General features: G+C 38.3%; 1 protein-coding gene across 4 annotated transcripts in view; it reads left to right on the plus strand.

Moving 5' to 3' along the window:
* LOC133878171 (ADP-ribosylation factor GTPase-activating protein AGD4-like) overlaps positions 1-11,434 on the plus strand; it is a 69,139-nt gene extending 57,705 nt beyond the window's left edge. For all 4 annotated transcript variants that reach the window (XM_062316685.1, XM_062316691.1, XM_062316698.1 and 1 more), the window contains 3 exons: positions 6,663-6,753; positions 9,778-10,229; positions 10,681-11,434. In XM_062316685.1, coding sequence (XP_062172669.1) covers positions 6,663-6,753; positions 9,778-10,229; positions 10,681-10,795 — 658 coding nt within the window. In that variant the 3' untranslated portion in view covers positions 10,796-11,434. The remainder of the gene's footprint in view (positions 1-6,662; positions 6,754-9,777; positions 10,230-10,680) is intronic.
* The last annotated feature ends 7,306 nt before the right edge of the window (positions 11,435-18,740 follow it).

The following is an 18,740-nucleotide window of genomic DNA, read 5'->3' on the forward strand; positions in this document are numbered from 1 at the left end:
AGAAGCTGCAATTTCCTCGGTCCAGTTAAGTGTAGACACCATATAACCTTAGTTGTATTCAGTTTTGCTCCATAAGTCTTCTATATCGCCTACCTCTTTCTTCCCCACTCCACCCACTTTTTTGACACAAACTTGATATGATATGTTTATTGAAAATAAAAAGAAAAGGCAAAGGAAGAAAAAAAAAAAAAACGATTTGGTTCTTTGATACGATTGGAAAGTGCATTCTTATAAAGACTTTTTTAATTATGTTTTTCCTCGATGCATTTTTTTTTTCTTGTTTTTTTTTATTTATTTATTATTTTTTTATAAGTAATGTAAAACTTTATAGAAAGCGTAATTCACTCCTAATTACACATGTCGTATACATAGGGAGCTTCCACAAGCCCAAAACCCAAAAAATGCAAAAACACCCACAACTCAACCCACCAAAAAAAGCTCACAACCCCAAACACCACAAGACAACAAAGCCCAAAACCCTCAAACGCTAACAAGCGTGAGCCTTGTCTTTCCCATGCCTAGATGATGCTCTCTTCGTATCATAATTAATGGAACAATTCAAATTCATAATCTCCCTACTACCCTTAACCTTCCTAGGGGTATTCTCTATCCCCTCATCCCAAAACAAAGCGCAATCTAAAAGCGTGGCAGGGGGAAAATCACCCAAAGGGTATGGAAACTCTCTGTTCCCCTCATCCCAAAAAACTCCATCCTCTGCATCACTAACTGCCATCTTCGAAGACGGGCCAAATCCATACTTCTTGGAATGAGAACATGTTGGACTGATAACACCGAGAGCTACTAGAGGAGGATAGCCCCGACTCGCAGAAGAACTCTGCTTGAGAAAACCCCTTCGGAGAAAACCCACATCAGCACTTAACTTCGGGACTAGGGCAACCTTCGGTGCGGTTTGGGATATTGACATCGAGTTCAAAGTATTGATTGTTGGAGCACTTGTCATCGGCACCACGACAACAGAAGGCAACATTGTTGGTGCAACGAGCGCTGACACTACCTTGACAATTAGACTATCCTCCATCTTTGTGAACCGACTATTCTTGGTTTTATGGACTTTCATCCTTCTCTCTCCTCTCAAATCTCATTTTCCTCTTCCTCTCGCTGCCCTAGCAGTGGCATGTGAAAGTGTGTCAAGCTAGGGGTCTGCTACGTTTCATCTAGATCCGTTGCTGTGCGGGTTTAGAGCTTGGGCAACAAAGGTGTGCTTTTGGTTCGCCCTAGGTAGTTCGTGGAGGGGCTTTGGCTGGTGGGTCTTGTGACTGCGTGTTCTGAGTTTCTTTTGGGTTGGCCGTCTGAGTTTGGGTAAGCCTTGAGATGGAAAGGAGGTTCTTAGTGAAGTTGAAATCTTATGTGCTCTCGGTCTTGGATGGGGCGTCGGTACTGCGGGTGGAAGAAAAGAGGAAAGGCTTTTTCGGTGAGGTCCTCCTGAGCAGCCAGTGCATCGTTTGGCTAGCAGCGACGATTAAGATTCTCTTGGGTTTCCCTAGAGATAAAGAGTTTTTCAAATCTTCAAGGAAGGGTCAAAGGTTCTGATCGTGCGTAGAGGTGGGAACAAAGATGGCCGGTTTTTAGAGATGGCAACTTATGGGATGGGTGGACAAAGGGATTCTTTTGATCCTTGAGGGTCGTGGTGGGTGGGGCTGGCACAAATTTGCCGGTGAGCTTAGTAAGGCAAAAGATTTCCTTATTGCTACGGTGGGATGTGGGAGTGGGTCTTTGCTTTCGGTGGAGAAGAAGGGTGGGAAGGAGGAGGGGCCTTCGTTTGGGTCTTCTCCTGTTGGTGTGTCATCTTCGGTGGTGATGAAGGATAGGAAGGAGGTTTTGGGTTTGAAGGTTTCCTCCCCAAGCTCGGGTGGGGCTTGGCCCATTTGTGGGTGGCGCTCTTCCGTCGTACGCGGAGGTGGTGAGGTCAGAGGGCCTTGCCAAGTTTCGATGTCCAGTGGTTGAGAAGAGTGATGATTTTCTCCCAGCTGTGAGACTTGCACCCCCGGAGGAGGTGAGAAGGATTTCGGTAGATTGCTCTATGTTGGAGAAGAAACCGCTGGGTAAAGACCTGCCGTTGAATCTGCAGGGCAAGGGACATTCAACACGTCTCCTCTCTACCCAAGCCAAACCAAGTTCAACGAGGAAGACTGTGACTCGTTTGAATTTGCGGACGTGGAACATTCTAGTGAAGCTGTTGTGTTAGGTATTTGGGTCGTTGATGAGTCATTTGTGTGTTTTTGGCCCGGGTCTTAAACCAAATTTATGTTTTAAAGGGTTACGTCTAGGCCGGGTTTTGACGAAGCCCAAATCCAAGAAGCGGGTTGAGGTTACGGGTCAAGGGCTCTCGTTGGACCTTGAAGCGGGTTTTGAGTGTTCTTTGGGTTTTGGGTCTACTTTCGATCTTCAACGGCCGGAGTTGACGACGACTGTTCACATTGGTGGCGGGTTATCTACTCCGACCAGTTTTGAGAGGTCTAAAGGTGCTGAACTTCATGAAGGCATTGGCTTAACGTCGTTGGCCTTTGATCTCTCTGTCTCCGAGGGACCTGAAAAACGGGCGGTAGAAGGTGTGCATCTGATGTCTTCTGCTCTGGCGATCTCTGGTCTTGATTTGGCGCTTTCTGGGTCCCTTTCCTCAGCCCCTAGGTCTCCTTCCTCTGCCTCTCTTCTGATGCATCCTGCTCCGGCGATCTTTGGTCCTGGTTTAGCGCTTTCTGGGTCCCCTTCCTTTGCCTCTGGGTGCTCAGATTTGGAATCTAAGTGGCTTTCTGACGAGGGCGGATTGCCGAAGCTAGGTGGGGGAGTGGTCGATAAGTCTCCTCTGTCTAGCTTTCTTCGGCGAGGTTTCCTTATCCCAAGTGCTCCTTCCCCTTGGAGTGGTTTTGTTGCTCCTATTGCTGATAAGAGGGCGAATTTCGGGTCGGATGGCTTGACTCAATCTCAGAAGTGGTTGATTAGTTTTGGCCGGGCTGGGGAGATTCTCCCTTGGGTGTCTGTCATCCTGACATGTCCTTGGATTGGGTGTCGTATGGGGTTGGAGATGAAGAGGTTGCCATTGAAGAGGATTTCCATCAGGTTAAGAAGGGTGTGCGTCTGAAGATCAAAGGGAAGAGAGATGTGTTGAATCTAAAAAGCTCCATTGACTATGGCGATGCAAGCGTGCCCTCTAGGCGAAGGAAAGGAAAGGCTTGGTTGCTGGTGCGTTGAGTGTTCCTTGTGGGTTTTGGGTTTAAGGGCTTTGGTTATTGTGGGTTTGTTTGGGTTTTGCTCTTGTAGCGTTGAGTGCTCTTTGTGGGTTTCAAATTGAGGGTTCGGGTTTGAGGGCTTTTGGTTGTTGCAGCTCATTTGGTGTTGGAGAACAAGTCCTATCAGTGGGAGGTTAGCTTTTTTCGAGTTGCCCACGACTGGGAGGTGGACGTCTTGGTTTCCTTCTTCACCTTATTGTACTCCACCAGAGTGGATAATGAAGGGGAAGATCAGCTTTGGTGGTCTCCTTCTCACAAAGGGAAATTTGATGTTAGATCATTCTATAAGGCACTTTCTTGCAAAGAGGCACTTCACTTCCCTTGGAAAAGCATTTGGCGGAGCAAGGTTTCTTTGAAAGTGGCTTTCTTCGCTGGCGGCAGCGCTAAGGAAGATCCTTTCCTTAGACAATCTCAGAAAGAGGTGTGTCATTGTGATTGATAGAATGTGCAAAATGAAAGGAGAGTCTGTGGATCACCTTCTTCTCCATTATGAGGTCACACGCGCTTTATGGAATGCCATCTTTAGTCGCTTCAGTTTGTCTTGGGTTATGCCTCTTCGGGTGGTAGATTTATTCGCTTGCTAGTAGACGGTTGGTCGCTCTCGAAGTGCGGTTGTGTGGAAGATGGTTCCTTGTTGCCTTTTGTGGTGCTTGTGGAGGGAACTTAACGATAGACAGTTCGAGGACAAAGAAAGAACCATTGAGAAGCTCATTTCATTTTTCTTTTATTCTTTGTACTCTTGGATGGCTGCGTTTCTCGCCTCTTTAGTGCTTAGTTTAAATGATTTCTTTGTATTGTTTTCTTCTTCTTCTTAGCCGCCTATCTTGTATACTCCCTGTGAACTTGATTGCGATTTGCATTTTTTAATGATATTACTCTTATTAAAAAAAAATTGTAGGTCTAGCATTACTCTTTGTAAAACTATTCGAAATTCTAGAATAATCTAGACGAACACAATGAAGAAATAACACTAAAAATAGAATTACAAAAATTCTAGAATAACCTAGACGAACATAATTTAGAAAAATAACCTACAAAATTAAATTATATATAGGAAATTGTGTGAAATTTCAAATATTGTCCTGATGACATGATCTCTAAAGAGTTTGGCGGTTAGTTCCTCATTGTGTTTTGTGGAGCATTTGGCGGGAGCGGAATGCGAGGCTTTTTGAAAATGTCGAGACTGTAATGGTAGTGTTAAGGAAGCGTGTGCTTAACACGCTATATTTTTGGATAGCGTCCCGTCTTTGCCATCTAGGTTTTTCTACTTTTGTAGACTTTCTAAATTTATGAGCTGTTCCTCCCATTTAGGGGCACTCTTGTATACTTCCCGTATATTAGGGTTGCGCCCCTCTGCGCTTTTTATTGAATTTGAAATTACTTATAAAAAAAAAAAAGACATGATCTCTAAAGAGCAAGAATCTCTTGATTCTTGCTGCGGGTGGACGCCACGTGCCGTACCGGCGTGCGTGGCCGAGGGTTTTTTTTTTAAGTTTGGGAGTTAGATCTACGGTGTTGGGGACCTCTTCGCTCCGCACGCGCCCCTCAGACGGCTTTTCCAGCAGATTTCGCGACTTCCGCCAGTTTTTCCGGTTGGTTTAGCGCCACGCCAGAACAGTAGTGCCATGCGCCGGCGCCGGGGCGCATGGCGTCACGCGCCACCGACTGTAGTTTTTTCTTTTTCTTTTGTATTTGGGGTTTGCTTTTCGAATGTAATTCGGGCTTTTTTTAATTTTTGGGTTTGTATTTCTGTTAGGTTTGGTGCTTTTGGGCAGATTTGGGTGAATGTTAGGGGGCTTTTTTGGGCTTTGGCTTTCTTGTGGTTCTGGGTGTTGTGGGTGCTACATGCGGGTTTTAGGGTTGGTCTTTATGGGTTTGGTTGGATTTTTCTTTTTATGGGTTAGCTTTGGCTGTTCCTGTGTATACTCCTGGTGTACTTAGAGGCGCCTTACGCTTATATATAAAGTTTTCTTATTTATTAAAAAAAAAAAAGAATCTCTTGATTTCTTAGGATAACTCCACCGTGGAGTTCTTAAAATTGTAACCATTATTTTAAAACTAAATGGATCATGGTTTTTTCCTCATCAGCATTTACCACCTTTAGAAAATGTTTATTTTTCCTTCATTTTTGTATATATTTTTATGGTGAATGCTATTGTGACAAAATCTAAACCCATTTAATTTAAAAATAGATGGGAAGATTTTAGCAAGGGCATCCTGATCCGACCTTTAGAACGATAGGATTCTTGCTTTAATGGGCAGTCCTCACTAACCTCACAAAATAAATCTCGAAATTGGTGCAATTAGAAAATAACAGAAATATTAGCAACAAATTAATCTTCCATTAACGTAAAATCATTAAGTTGATCTAAATCTTGATTAACCTCTTGGCCTGCAAAAGATAATCTTTCTCAATAAATGCAACATAAAGAATTATCCTTTGAAACTATAGGTGGACCTTTTCATACATTTGATCTAAAATTGTAAAATAAAAAGAGCATAATACTTAGATTCCCCTCTTTTCTTTTCTTTTTTTCCCAGCAAGCTTTGGCTATCTTCTGACATAGGGCTTTTTGTCACCTTTTTCAAGGAAGACAATTTTTGGCTCCTTAACCTTTAAATATAAAAATAAGTTCCTAACTCATAGAAATTTCTTCTATTTGATTTGTTGTTTAAAAATAATTAATCAAGCAACTTTTGAAACTACTATTGATGAGACATACAAATGCATTCATGAAACATGGCACTTTCAACAATTGGTAAGGATTTAGTAATTTAAGATCGTTTAATGTTGTTTTCTACCACGTCGTCTTACACAAAATTTTACCATCTAGTTTGTTAGAACTGATGTTTTTCACAAGTAGGGTTTCATGAAGTCTTTGGTTCAATTAGTACATAGTAATCTATATTATGTATTTCAGTCAATGGCAAATTAATTCATGGTCCCTTTGTGCTTAATGTGGGGTCTTTGGCGTGAGAGAATGGAGGGCATTTTGAAGATGTCGAAACATCGTTATTGGAGTTGCGAAGAAATTTGTTAACACTTTAAAGTTATGGATATTGGTTCATCCTAGCCCGAGTTTCATTACTTCTGCAGAGATTTTAAATTAGTGCTCATCTTTTTCCTCAATATAGGGGATCTCTTGTATACTTCTTGTGTACTAGGGTTACGTCCTCTGCACTTTTTTAATGATGTCATTTTATTTATTAAAGAATAAAATAAGATAAAAAAATAATAATTAAGCCAGGAATGAGGGAAAGTGTCATCTATATGTCAATTCGGCTTCCTTCAATCACTTCCAAACTAGTAGATTGGTTATTGCTCACGTGTTTTATGGTATTCTAGAAGTCGTCATATTTTTTTTTTTTTTTTAAATCATTGCTTTGTGATTCCAATGTAATAATATTATGTAGGACAAATGAATCAAGTGCTATTATCACATCAGTTACAAAGCCGTGCCCCATGGATGACTTTTACCATAAGGAGAAATACATTCAAGCGAAGGTGATCAGTTATTTCTTTTTCCTTCTACCCCCTTTTTTTTTTTTGTTTTTTTTCTTTTTACATAAGGTAGTCAGTTAATTCTTGCCTTGTGTTGTATATTTATTGGAATCCATATTTTACTTGGCATCATTGTTCATTTTCTTTTAATATCTTAAAACTTGCAATAATTTTTCTGCAAGGTTTTTCTAAGTAATACTACCTCCATGGTTACATACCGTCTGCAATAATTTCTCTTTCTTTCTAATTTTACACTATTCCACGAAAAAAATGGGTAGTGTAGGGAAGTCATACATGTTCTATGCTTTGATTTTGGACAGTTGACATAAAAGTTGAGAGAGAAGGAAAATTTGGAGAAAGAAGAGCAAATTTGTAGAGAATATGGTTGAAAGAAGAAGTGAAGAAGAGGAATAATTGTAAGGAGAAGAAGACGTTTTATTCCATGTCTAAGCTTCATACATTTACATGGTTTAAATAGAAGAGAGAAACCAACTATTATGGATAGACATTAATAGAGATAAAATTATAATAAAATCATACCATATCAGAAGTTTCCATCTTCAACACTCCCCCTCAAGCTGAGGCAAAGATATCTCACATGCCCAGCTTTGCATATAACTAAATGAAGGACACTACTAGACACTACATTTGTCAAAAACATGCTTTATGTAGTACTTACTATACATGTCCAAAGAATTGTAACATAACTCAAAAGTACATATAAAACTACATATTGGTTAATTTTTTAAGTTCATATGTTGAGAGAGAGAGCATTAATTATGCTATTTCTTTCATCATAATTTCATATCCATACTAAATCTTTCAGCAATTTCATTCTCAATCCATATTAACAAATGTTCCTTCACGTTAAAGTAAAAAGTTCCTTTACTTTAGGCAACTCACTTGACGCTCCTTTAGCAACTAAAAGTCATCAATTGTCTTTTATATACTAAATCTTTCAACAATTTCATCTCAATGTAGACAACCAGATGGTCTTTAAGAAAGTCATCCTCCACTTTGTTTCGAAGTCTTATCCTAATAATGCTGTAACTGAAAAAGCTTACTCAATAGTTGTTCAAATCAGAAGAGTCAAGATTAGGCAAATCAATCTATTCTAGATGATAAGCTTTTGACAATTTGACTTCTCGGTTTTATCAACTCGACATAAGTTAGAAATCAAGGACAAGTTTTATAAATTTGGATGATGAAGCACTTCGTGCACATTGTGTCTCAATTGAAACTTTGATTGAACTTTTTTTCCCATTCAATAAAATTTCAAGAATAAATTTTTTTAACAGACTGCATTTCTAGCATCCAAAGAAGAACCAAGTATAAAAAGATCTATTACATTCTTCTTAAATTTATTATTCAACTCTTGCAATTATCATTCTATTTGCTGTTTTGTATTTTTTATTTTCATCACGACTTTTTTTTCTTTAAAAATCTTTGGAGAGGGTAGGGGTTTTTTTGTCATGAGCTGCTCCGCATCTTCTCCTTCCTAGGGTTTCTTTCTTCTTTCCATCATTCGAAACTTCACAATATTCTAACTTAACAAACATTGGCTGCCCTTGTCTAAGCACAGAGCTATATTCGAGCCGAGTCGGGTCGAGTATTGAATGTTCAAGCTTAACTTTTTTAATTTTATTTCTAACACAAGTTGAGCTCGAACTTATCACCCAGCTAGATATTCTGTTCAAACTTGGCTCGTTTAATTTTATTTCGAACACGAGTTGAGCTCGATCTTATAACGAGCTGCTCAATTAACTAATGATTGTTTATATGATATAATCTCAAGTTTATATGTATGTATATAAATTTATTATGCACATACACATTATGCGCGCGCATACACATGCATATAACCACATACTCACAAACACACTATTGTACTCACAAATCTATAAAATTAAACTCACAACAATAATTCAAGTTATATCTATCATATTATGAAGATAATTCCTTTTTACTTAAGATGTTATTATTACAAAATTAAAATAATACGAAAAAAATTTGTACAAATGAAGTTATACAAGTTTATACAAACTTATTCGAGTCGAGCCGAATTTATACGTATGTCTTGTTTAATATTCAAAAATATTATTGTGTTTACAAATGGCTCATTTATTATTCGAATCGAGACCAAGTTGAGTTTAACCGAACTGAGCCGAGTTCAGGAGCGGCTGGACTCATCTTACACCCTTGGCTAAGCAACAAATAAACCCATTTTCTCTCTACTGAACTCTTTAAAAACCAAAAAAAGACATACCATCCCAAAGCCATAGCTGTCAGGTCCCACCCTGCCCCTGGTGCATGCAGATGTCCTGGCACTAAACTTGCATATTGCACGTCAACTAGACCACAAAGCATATCTAATCTTGATCTGAAATATGCATGATTTGATGTTTCTGCATAATTTGCTTTTTTGAGTCTTCAGTTAACACTTGGTTCACGGGTTATTAACTCCCCACCCCTTGTGACCTCCTAGTGGCTGTAGGTCAGCTACTGCCTGGTTGTCTCATCCTTAAAGAACTAATGTGCAGTGGAGATCCACCACCTATCCTTCCATATTCAGTTTCTTCTTGGCTCAATATCAATTGTACAGTAAAGTAATGCATTTATTCATCATGTTTTCCAACACTTCAGGGATGTTTCTGTAGGTATCTTGGCGTTCTAGATGATTGTTTTGACACATACCGTAACATAAATGTAACTGTCATATGATCTCATGCTGCTTTCACTTTGTAATGCAGTATGTGGGTCTGGTAGGTTATGTTAATATGTGAAAGCAAAATATGAGCTTTTGGCTTTGAAAAATATACTTGTACATCCACAAGTTTCCTCGTCATTTCTATGTGACACCTGTTTGTATCTTTGTGGATGTTTTAATGTTCAAAACATATTTTACCTTTAATATTCTTATTTTACAATTATCATTCAGATCTGTATCAGTTTTTACCTTCTTCCACTGCATATTAGAAAGTGGCTTTAATGTTTAAAATGAAGCATAATATTCTTACCCTTAACCAGTATGTAGAGAAATTGCTAGTCATCAGAGAAGTAACTGCATCTGGGAGTCCTTCCCATGCAACAAACATCTGGCACGCCGTTGAGAATAATAGCATTCGAGAAGTATATCGCCTTATTGTGATGTCTGAGAGAAATATTATCAACACCACCTTTGATGATGTGGTTGGTGTCGATTTATATCATCATGTTGATGCAAAAGACTTGGACACAATGGAAAGGAAACAGTATGATCCAGCAGCCTGTGAGAGAATCAAGGACTCCAAAGAGCCAGGTAACTGCCTCCAGGGTTGTTCCTTATTGCATCTGGCATGCGATGGTGGTAACCCATTGATGCTCGAGTTGTTGCTGCAATTTGGAGCTCATATAAATATGTGCGACTTCCATGGGAGGACTCCTTTGCACCACTGTATCTCCAGGGGGAACAATCCACTGGCAAAGTTTCTACTTAGAAGGTAATATATCTGTTGTGAATACAAATTAGGGAAGTTGTTTATTTTTCTTGGAAAAGGCTGGCATTTGTTTTTTCCTTGTGGCTAATAAGAGAATATCAAGAAATTAATCTGGCCGAGCATGCTACTTCCTACCTTAATGGAGATATGATTCCATTCTGTTTCAAATGACCAAATTCATTTCAAATAACTAGGAAAAAAATATAATGAAGATGATAATTCTCAAAGAAGCTGATGCTGTGATCACTTCAAGAAGGGAAATTTCAGAAATATTGGTCCTACATGTAATGACAGCAAAGAAGTGATAACCTCGTTCCCACTTCCCATGATTTACTGAATGCATCATGTAAAAGATTAATGTGACTGCTTCTGTAATTGTTAGATAGATAACTTCCATTATTTCCATGTCCCTTGGATGGATTCTTTTATGATGTCTAACATATAAGTTGTGCAGAGGTGCACGTCCATCAATTAAAGATGGCGGGGGGCTTAGTGCGCTGGAAAGAGCAATGGAGATGGGAGCAATAACTGATGAGGAGCTATTTATATTGCTTTCGGAATGCGACTAAACTAACATCTTCACCTCATCTAAGCTGCTGACGACCCACTATTGTTTGTAATCATGAATAAAGACCTGATAAATTTTCGTCTTTTTGAATAAGAGCAGAGTCCCAAGTTTCTTATTCATTAATTTATTGGGATGCAGTACTTTCCCTCAATTATAGCATTTAGTTGAATATAATGGAAGCGAAAGTCACATGGACATGAATACAAAATACTTGCATTTGTCCACCATTATTCTCAGATGCCGCAACGCAATCAAATTCCTGAAAAATGTGCCTCAATAATCGAAATTCCATTGGAAAACTGTAACGGTAGCACATTCTGGAACTCACTAAGGAGAGGAACTAGAAGATCAGTCAGCATCTGAACTGAAGCTTGAAGAGGAACAGCTACTTGCAACGTGGCAGCAGGAGCTAACACGTAAGGGTAGTGGAGCACAGCTTGAGGCAACGTGAAAAGAGGCGTGTAGAAGAAGCTAGAAGATTAGTTGCTGCTTGTCGTTTTCCTTGTTAGATGTAGCATTTAATATACTTGAGGCTCAAGCTTGTGCACTTGGGCCCAATAATGCATGTTCTGTTGAACTTGGAGGGAAGGGATCCTCGAATTTGTCTAATCAATCCAATTCCATTTCTTTCTTTAGTTCATCCTATTCGTTGTTCATTCCATTACACTTCCATAATCAACCCTAGAATCCATAATAGTTTATTAAAGTGTTACAAAAACATGTCATTAATCACTTTCAAAGTATTTTTAGTTTGTCACATCCTCTTCTCATCTAATGTTGGTTTGCTCATTGAACCCATTGTTTTGGATGACGATAATTTCATGTTGCGTCAGATTCTAGATGATGAGGAAATTCTTAAAGCTGTAAAAGGCATTGGGTGTACCAAAGCATCGGGGCTTGATGGAATAACGACTTTGTTTTTAAACATAATTGAGGGACTGAACAAAAAAAATTATTGAAGCTATTCGTAAATAAGTGGGTTTGCTTGAAGATTAAAAGACTCAATTTGATAATCTGGCCATTAAGGTATACTGCCAAAATCTCACAAATTAAGTATATTTTTGGAAGGGCCTAAGGATGAAATCAGATTACTGGTTAGAATGTTTAACCCTAAAAGCTTGACTGATGCTTACTCATTAGCCATAATTCAAGAAGAATGTGTGTTGAGTACTAAAAAAGTTGTTAGACATATATGAAATTCTAACCAATTTTATAATTCTATTCATGGAATGAATGCTGAAATATCGTTTGGATTCTCTAAGGAATTAGCAATCCGGGTACCCGAGTGAATACGTAGGGTCAACCAAGGCAGAATACATAGCCTTTATTTAGGGCTGGACAGAATGGGAAGGGCAGTGGCAATCCAAACCAGGCCTTGGTGCCAGTCTCGAAAATCTCTCATGCTCAGATGGAGGAAAGAAGGAGAAAAAGAATTTGTTATTCGTGTGATTCTAAATGAAGTAGAGGCCATGTATACAGTGTGCCTAAGTCGTTTCTCATTGAGGCTGTGGGAGAAACTGATGAAGATAAAATGAGAGACATACCACTGGAAGAAGAGGATCCTGATGAGTTTTTCTTGGAAGAATTTTCTGAAATCTCTCTCTTAATGCTATCATAGGTACTCCTAGTCCTAAGTCAATGAGGATTGTAGCAATCCTAAGGTATCAACAAGTGACAATTCTTATAGACTATGGTAGTACCCATAGCTTCTTAGATACTAAAAATTGTAGCTACTCTTGGTTTTCAACCAATAGTTCAGGATAGTATTACAGTCAGGGTACTGGCAAATGTAGAGAAGTGGGAATTAAAATGCAAGGTTATGTTTTCAGAACTGACCTCTTTATCTGACCATTGGTTGACTGTGACATAGTTTTAGGAATCCAATGGCTACGCACCTTAGGACCCATTCTATGGGAGTTTGTGAAGTTAACAATGGAATTCAGCCAAAAAGGGAAGAGTTGTGTGCTGCAAAGTCTTCACAAAGGGTCTAGTGTGAGCTTAGAAGAAGGGGAATCATTTAAGCTCTCAAAAAAAGAAAAGAAACGAGTCTTTCTACAATTATTGGCTAATTCAGATACTCCAGCAAAGGTGGAGATGAATAAGGAGTTGCAAGGGGCTTTGATAGAAATCCTTAAGCAATATACAAATGTGTTCAGAGAACCTAAATGCCTACCACTAGTTAGGTCTCATGACCATTCCATTCCTCTAGAAGAGGGAGTGCAACTAGTTTCTGTGAGGCCTTATTGATATCCTTTTTATCAAAAGGATGAGATCGAAAAAATTGTAAAGGAGCTGCTGGAGTCTGGAGTCATTAGACATAGCCATAGTCCCTTCTTCTCTCCAGTTCTATTGGTGAGAAAGACGGATGGCACTTATAGGATGTGCATGGACTATAGATCCCTCAACAAGTTAACCATCAAAGACAAATTCCCTATACCTATTGTAGATGAGCTTTTGGATGAACTTTGGGGAGCTAAATTTTTCTCAAAATTGGATTTGAGATCCGGATATCATCAAATTCGGGTTGAAGAGGAGGATATTCCTATAACTGCTTTCCGCACCCATGAGGGCCATTATGAATTTCTAATTATGCCATTTGGGCTGACTAATGCTCCCTCCACCTTTCAAAGCCTCATGAATTACATTTTTAATCCTTATCTAAGGAAGTTCACCCTAGCGTTCTTTGATGACATACTAGTGTATAGTAAAGATTTGGAGACACACAAATACCACTTGCAGATGACTTTTGACATTTTGAGGCAAAATCAAATGTTTGCTAAAATGTCCAAGTGTCGATTTGGCTATGCTAAAGTGGATTATTTGGGACACATAGTTTCTGCACAAGGTGTGAGTACTGACCCAGGGACGATTCAAGCTATGGTAGATTGGCCTTTTCCTAAGAACATCAAATCTTTAAGGGGATTTCTAGGGCTGACTAGGTATTACCGAAAGTTTATAAAAAGGTATGGTTCTATTGCTGCCCCCTTAACAACAATGTTGAAGAAAAACTCTTTTTATTGAAGTGAGTTAGCCACAGAAGCCTTTTAGTCCCTCAAGTCTGTTGTAACTTAAGCTTCAAGTTTGGCCTTGCCAAATTTTTCCCAGCCTTTTCTTATTGAGTGTGATGCTAGTGGCCTAGGCATTGGAGCAGTTTTGATGCAGATAAGAGACCTATTGCTTATTTGAGCAAAGCTTTAAAAGGCAAAGCTCTAAACATGTCTACCTTCAATGAGTTATTTGCCCTAGTCACTGCTATCCAAAAATGAAAACCCTATCTCTTGGGTAGATCATTCATTGTCAGGAAAGACCATCAAAGCTTAAAGTTCTTAGAGCAGAAGGTTGGAACCCCCTTCCAACAAGAATGGATCACTAAGCTATTGGAGTATGATTTTACTGTGGAATACAAGAGAGGAGACAACAACAGAGTTGCAGATGCTCTCTCTAGAAGAGAAGCTTGGGACTCTAAGGTGACTCTGTCCTTGTTGTCCGTGCCTACTTTCAGTTGGGTAGCAAACTTAAAAGTTCAGTATCAGGAGGATGAAGACTTACAATCGGTGCTTGCTAAGTGGCACAACAATGAGTTGGATACTCAAAAATTCTCCCTCAAAGATGGCCTTCTTTTCTACAAGAACAAAATCCTTATCAGGAAGTCTCCACAGCTTAAGGCCAAAATTTTGCTCTTTGTGCACAGTGACCTTATGGCTGGTTGTTCAGGTTATGAAAGAACCTTGAATAGGGCTAAGAGGGATTTTTATTGGAAATGCATGCGTAAGGACATCAATAAGTTTATCCGAAAATGTGATGTTTGTCAGCAGAACAAACATGAGAACACTTCTCCAGCAGGCTTACTCCAACCACTTCCCATTCCTACAAGAGTTTGGGCAGACATTTCTATGGATTTTGTGGAAGGGTTACTTCTGCCTCAGGGTTACTCAGTGATTCTAGTTGTGGTGGATCACCTCTCCAAGTAAAACCATTTCACTTCTTTGTCCTATCCTTACACCGCTGCTAAGATAGCCCAATTGTTCATCTCTAGCATCTGTAAGCTTCACGGGGTGCCTACGTCGATTATTTTTTTATCGAGATCCTACATTTACAAGTGCCTTTTGGAAGGAATTTTTTCGCCTATAGGGTACCTCTCTCAAAATGAGTACTAGCTACCACCCTTAGACTGACAGGCAAACATGAATTGTCAATAAATGTTTGGAGAATTACTTGGGGTGTTTTACTCAAGACAGACCGAAATACTGGACTTCCTGGCTTCTTGGGGCAGAATACTGGTACAACACTACTTGGCATGGCTCTATCAAAATGACCCCTTTTGTGGCCGTCTATGGCTTACCTCCACCCAGGTTGCTAACATACGTACCGAGCTTGAGAATGGTTGAGGCAGTGGATGAGGTATTTCGCAATCGTGAACAAATTTTGGCCCTTCTCCAACAGAATCTGCAACAAGCCCAACAAAGAATGAAGAAGTACGTTGATTTACGTCGTAGTGAAATAACTTTTGAGGTGGGTCAGCAAGTTTACCTTCGTCTACAACCCTATTGACAGACCTTGATGGCTTCCTTTCAAGCCCTAAAACTCTCTCCCTGCTTTTATGGCCCTTTCTCCATTCTTCGCAAGGTGGGTGCAGTGGCTTATGAGTTAGATCTTCCATAGGCAGCTCACACCCATCCAGTGTTTCATGTGTGTCAGCTCAAACTCAAGTTGGGCTCCACTTTTTCTGCTCTTTCCTCCAGTGGATTCCAGAGGGACGATTTAGCCAGAGCCGATCGAGATGCTAGCTCGATGTTGTCGTCCGAAGAACAATCGTTCTATCAACGAATTTCTTGTTCATTGGGCAAGACATTCAGCCGAAGATGCTACTTGGGAGGAGTATTACAACTTGAAACAATCTTACCCACACCTTGTGGGCAAGGTGTTTTAAAAAAGGATGGTAATGTAACGATAGCACATTCTGGAACTCACTAAGGAGAGGAACTAGAAGATTAGTCAGCAACTGAACTGAAGCTTGAAGATGAACAACTGCTTGCAATGTGGCAGCAGGAGCTAACGCATAAGGGTAGTGGAGCACAGCTGGAGGCAACGTGAAAAGAGGCGTGCAGAAGAAGCTAGAAGATTAGTTGCTGCTTGTTGTTTTCCTTGTTAGGTGCAGCGTTTAATATACTTGAGGCTCAAGCTTGTGCACTTGGGCTAGTGGCTGTTGGGCGAGTATATGAAGCCCAATTCCTAGAATAAACGGAGGCTTTTGTTTTGTAAATGTTCTGTTGAACTTGGAGGGAAGGCATCCTCGAATTTGTCTAATCAATCCAATTCCATTTCTTTCTTTAGTTCATCCTATTCGTTGTTCATTCAGTTACACTTCCATAATCAACCCTAGAATCCATAATAGTTTATTAAAGTGTTACAAAAACATGTCATTAATCACTTTCAAAGTATTTTTAGTTTGTCACATCCTCTTCTCATCTAATGTTGGTTTGCTCATTGAACCCATTTTTTTGGATGATGATAATTTCATGTTGCGTCAGATTCTAGATGATGAGGAAATTCTTAAAGCTGTAAAAGGCATTGGGTGTACCAAAGCATCGGGGCTTGATGGAATAACGACTTTGTTTTTTAAACATAATTGAGGGACTGAACAAAAAAAATTATTGAAGCTATTCGTCCTTTTTCTTTTTCTTTTTCTAGTGGATTTCTTCTCAATGACTTCAAAATGATCTACCGTCCGCAACCCTCTTAAGATTTAGAACCAATATCATTAGTCTTGGACTTTCACGTCATTTCTTTTGATAATGTTTGAAGGAATGACAACTTTGAGGTCCATTCAGTGCATTCTATCTGTATTAATACATCAATCAGAAGTCCTCACATGATCAAGATAGATCATCATGATTGATGTGTTACAGTCTTAGAAAATAGAATACCTAGCTCCATTACTGACTACGAACATAAGGTTTAAGAATACAAGGTTTATGATTTAAGATCTTCTATACGATAATCTCAGTATTTCCACCACAGATCATTTTCAATGTAAACGGTGGATCATTTACATGCATATGATAAATAATGATCATTGAGTAAAATCACGTAAATAGGTTATATGCCTAATGTTCAATAAATATATTAGAGACCAAACAATTATATTCTATTTAAATCAAAATATCTTATAAAATAATTGGAGTTTAAGGCAACAACCCTAACAACTTAGGATACCGTGTCCATTTACCCTTGAGGTTAGGTAGGTTCAAGTGTATTCTAAACTTAAGCACTCACAATGGACTCTTCATATTTAGTTTTTCTCTACATTTTTAACAAAAACTACAAAAATGCCTAAATAACAGACTTTTTAGCAAATGTTAAACTTAACATTTGTCAGATTCCCTTTTGATTTAAAGAGCCAAACACACAATGTTATAATTTTTGTAATAATACTTTTTGTAAACCGTGCCAATGCTTTGCCTTTTTATAATAAATAAATACTGCTCCATGTGACAATGTTACTATGAATGATTAAAAAATAGTATTTATTTAAAGTAGATAAATATTTTGGTTTAAAAAAGTGACTAGCTAAAACCCTAAAAGTAGATTTTGAGAGTTAAATTTAGAGAAATTATGAAAAGGCCATTGTGAATGCTCTTAGATACTAATAATGGACCATTTCACAAATTTCGAGGTTGATGGGTATCAAGAGGATTATTCGGAAGTTCCTTACAACTAACATGAGTAAAACTCACACATATACTTGTTATTATGAATATTTTTATAGCATGATTTTTTTATGCATTAAACATGCATGTTTATGATTCAGATGAAATATATTTAATAATGACATGAACTCCCTTTGTGTAAATTGGGTGATGAGTACTTCATGTACGGATGACAATCATGGGCTTACCAGATATAGGTTGACCCTATGGTCCAGAGATTTATGTTTATGGTTCGGCCTTAGATATAATAGTTTTATAGGTAATCGGCGCAACCATGTACGGGTGGTGGTCATAATGACGGTATTTTTAGTGGCGTGGATCACCCAGGGTTTAAATCTTGCTGGGCCACAAGAGCTGGCTCGATATATTTTGAGGCTCTAAGGCTAGAAGTTTAAATGAGACATTTTCTTTAAATTTAAATATTAATTAAAGAATATTTAATATTATATTATATTTTTATTTAAAAATCATTATTTTGGCCTTTTGAGATGCAAATTTACTTATTGGGTTTTTATATTCAAGTTTTTCTAACATCTCCTTTTCAATTGATAATATGGTTAATCCCTTAAATCTTTCATATGACATTGTTTAGTCTTAGGTAGGATTTTATCAATTTTAATTTTGAAAAACTTCTTTCTACTGAAGCTGTTGTAACTAACCTTTTTATCACTGATCAGATATGAAATTATTTTAAGGACTTGAAGAGTAAGTTATTGGAAAATAATAAAATTGAAGAAGAGAGGAATTCAAATTTGAATGAGACTTGAATTGAGAAATAGAGAAGAAAAAAAAAATAGAAAGTTCTGAAGAGATAAATTTGTAATTGAATAAAATATTTAGAGACTTTCCATCTGCTTAATATTTATTTGTTTTTTCCATTTTATTTGGAATGCTGGACAACAATTGTTGGACTCCCATCATAAATGCTGTATTTTTTAACGTTGCGTGTAGATTGAAGTAACCCATTTGAGAGAGAGAAAAAGAAAACATATATCTCATGCAATGACGATCCAGTTGATAGTTAGGACTTCGAATCATAATTTATTGTTGATTAGTTGTCCCTTTTAAATTGTGATGGGATTCTTGGCCAAAATTGTTTTTACCCAACAACGTTCAACGTGAGAATGAGTTTTATTTAAGAATGACTGTAATATTAATATTAAGAGAATCACATGATATTCAAGCATTTTGTACCACAATTTGGGGCTTGATTAAAGAATATTAATGTTAATTAAG

This window comes from Alnus glutinosa, chromosome 1, assembly GCF_958979055.1.
Source record: "Alnus glutinosa chromosome 1, dhAlnGlut1.1, whole genome shotgun sequence".
Classification (NCBI taxonomy): domain Eukaryota; kingdom Viridiplantae; phylum Streptophyta; class Magnoliopsida; order Fagales; family Betulaceae; genus Alnus; species Alnus glutinosa.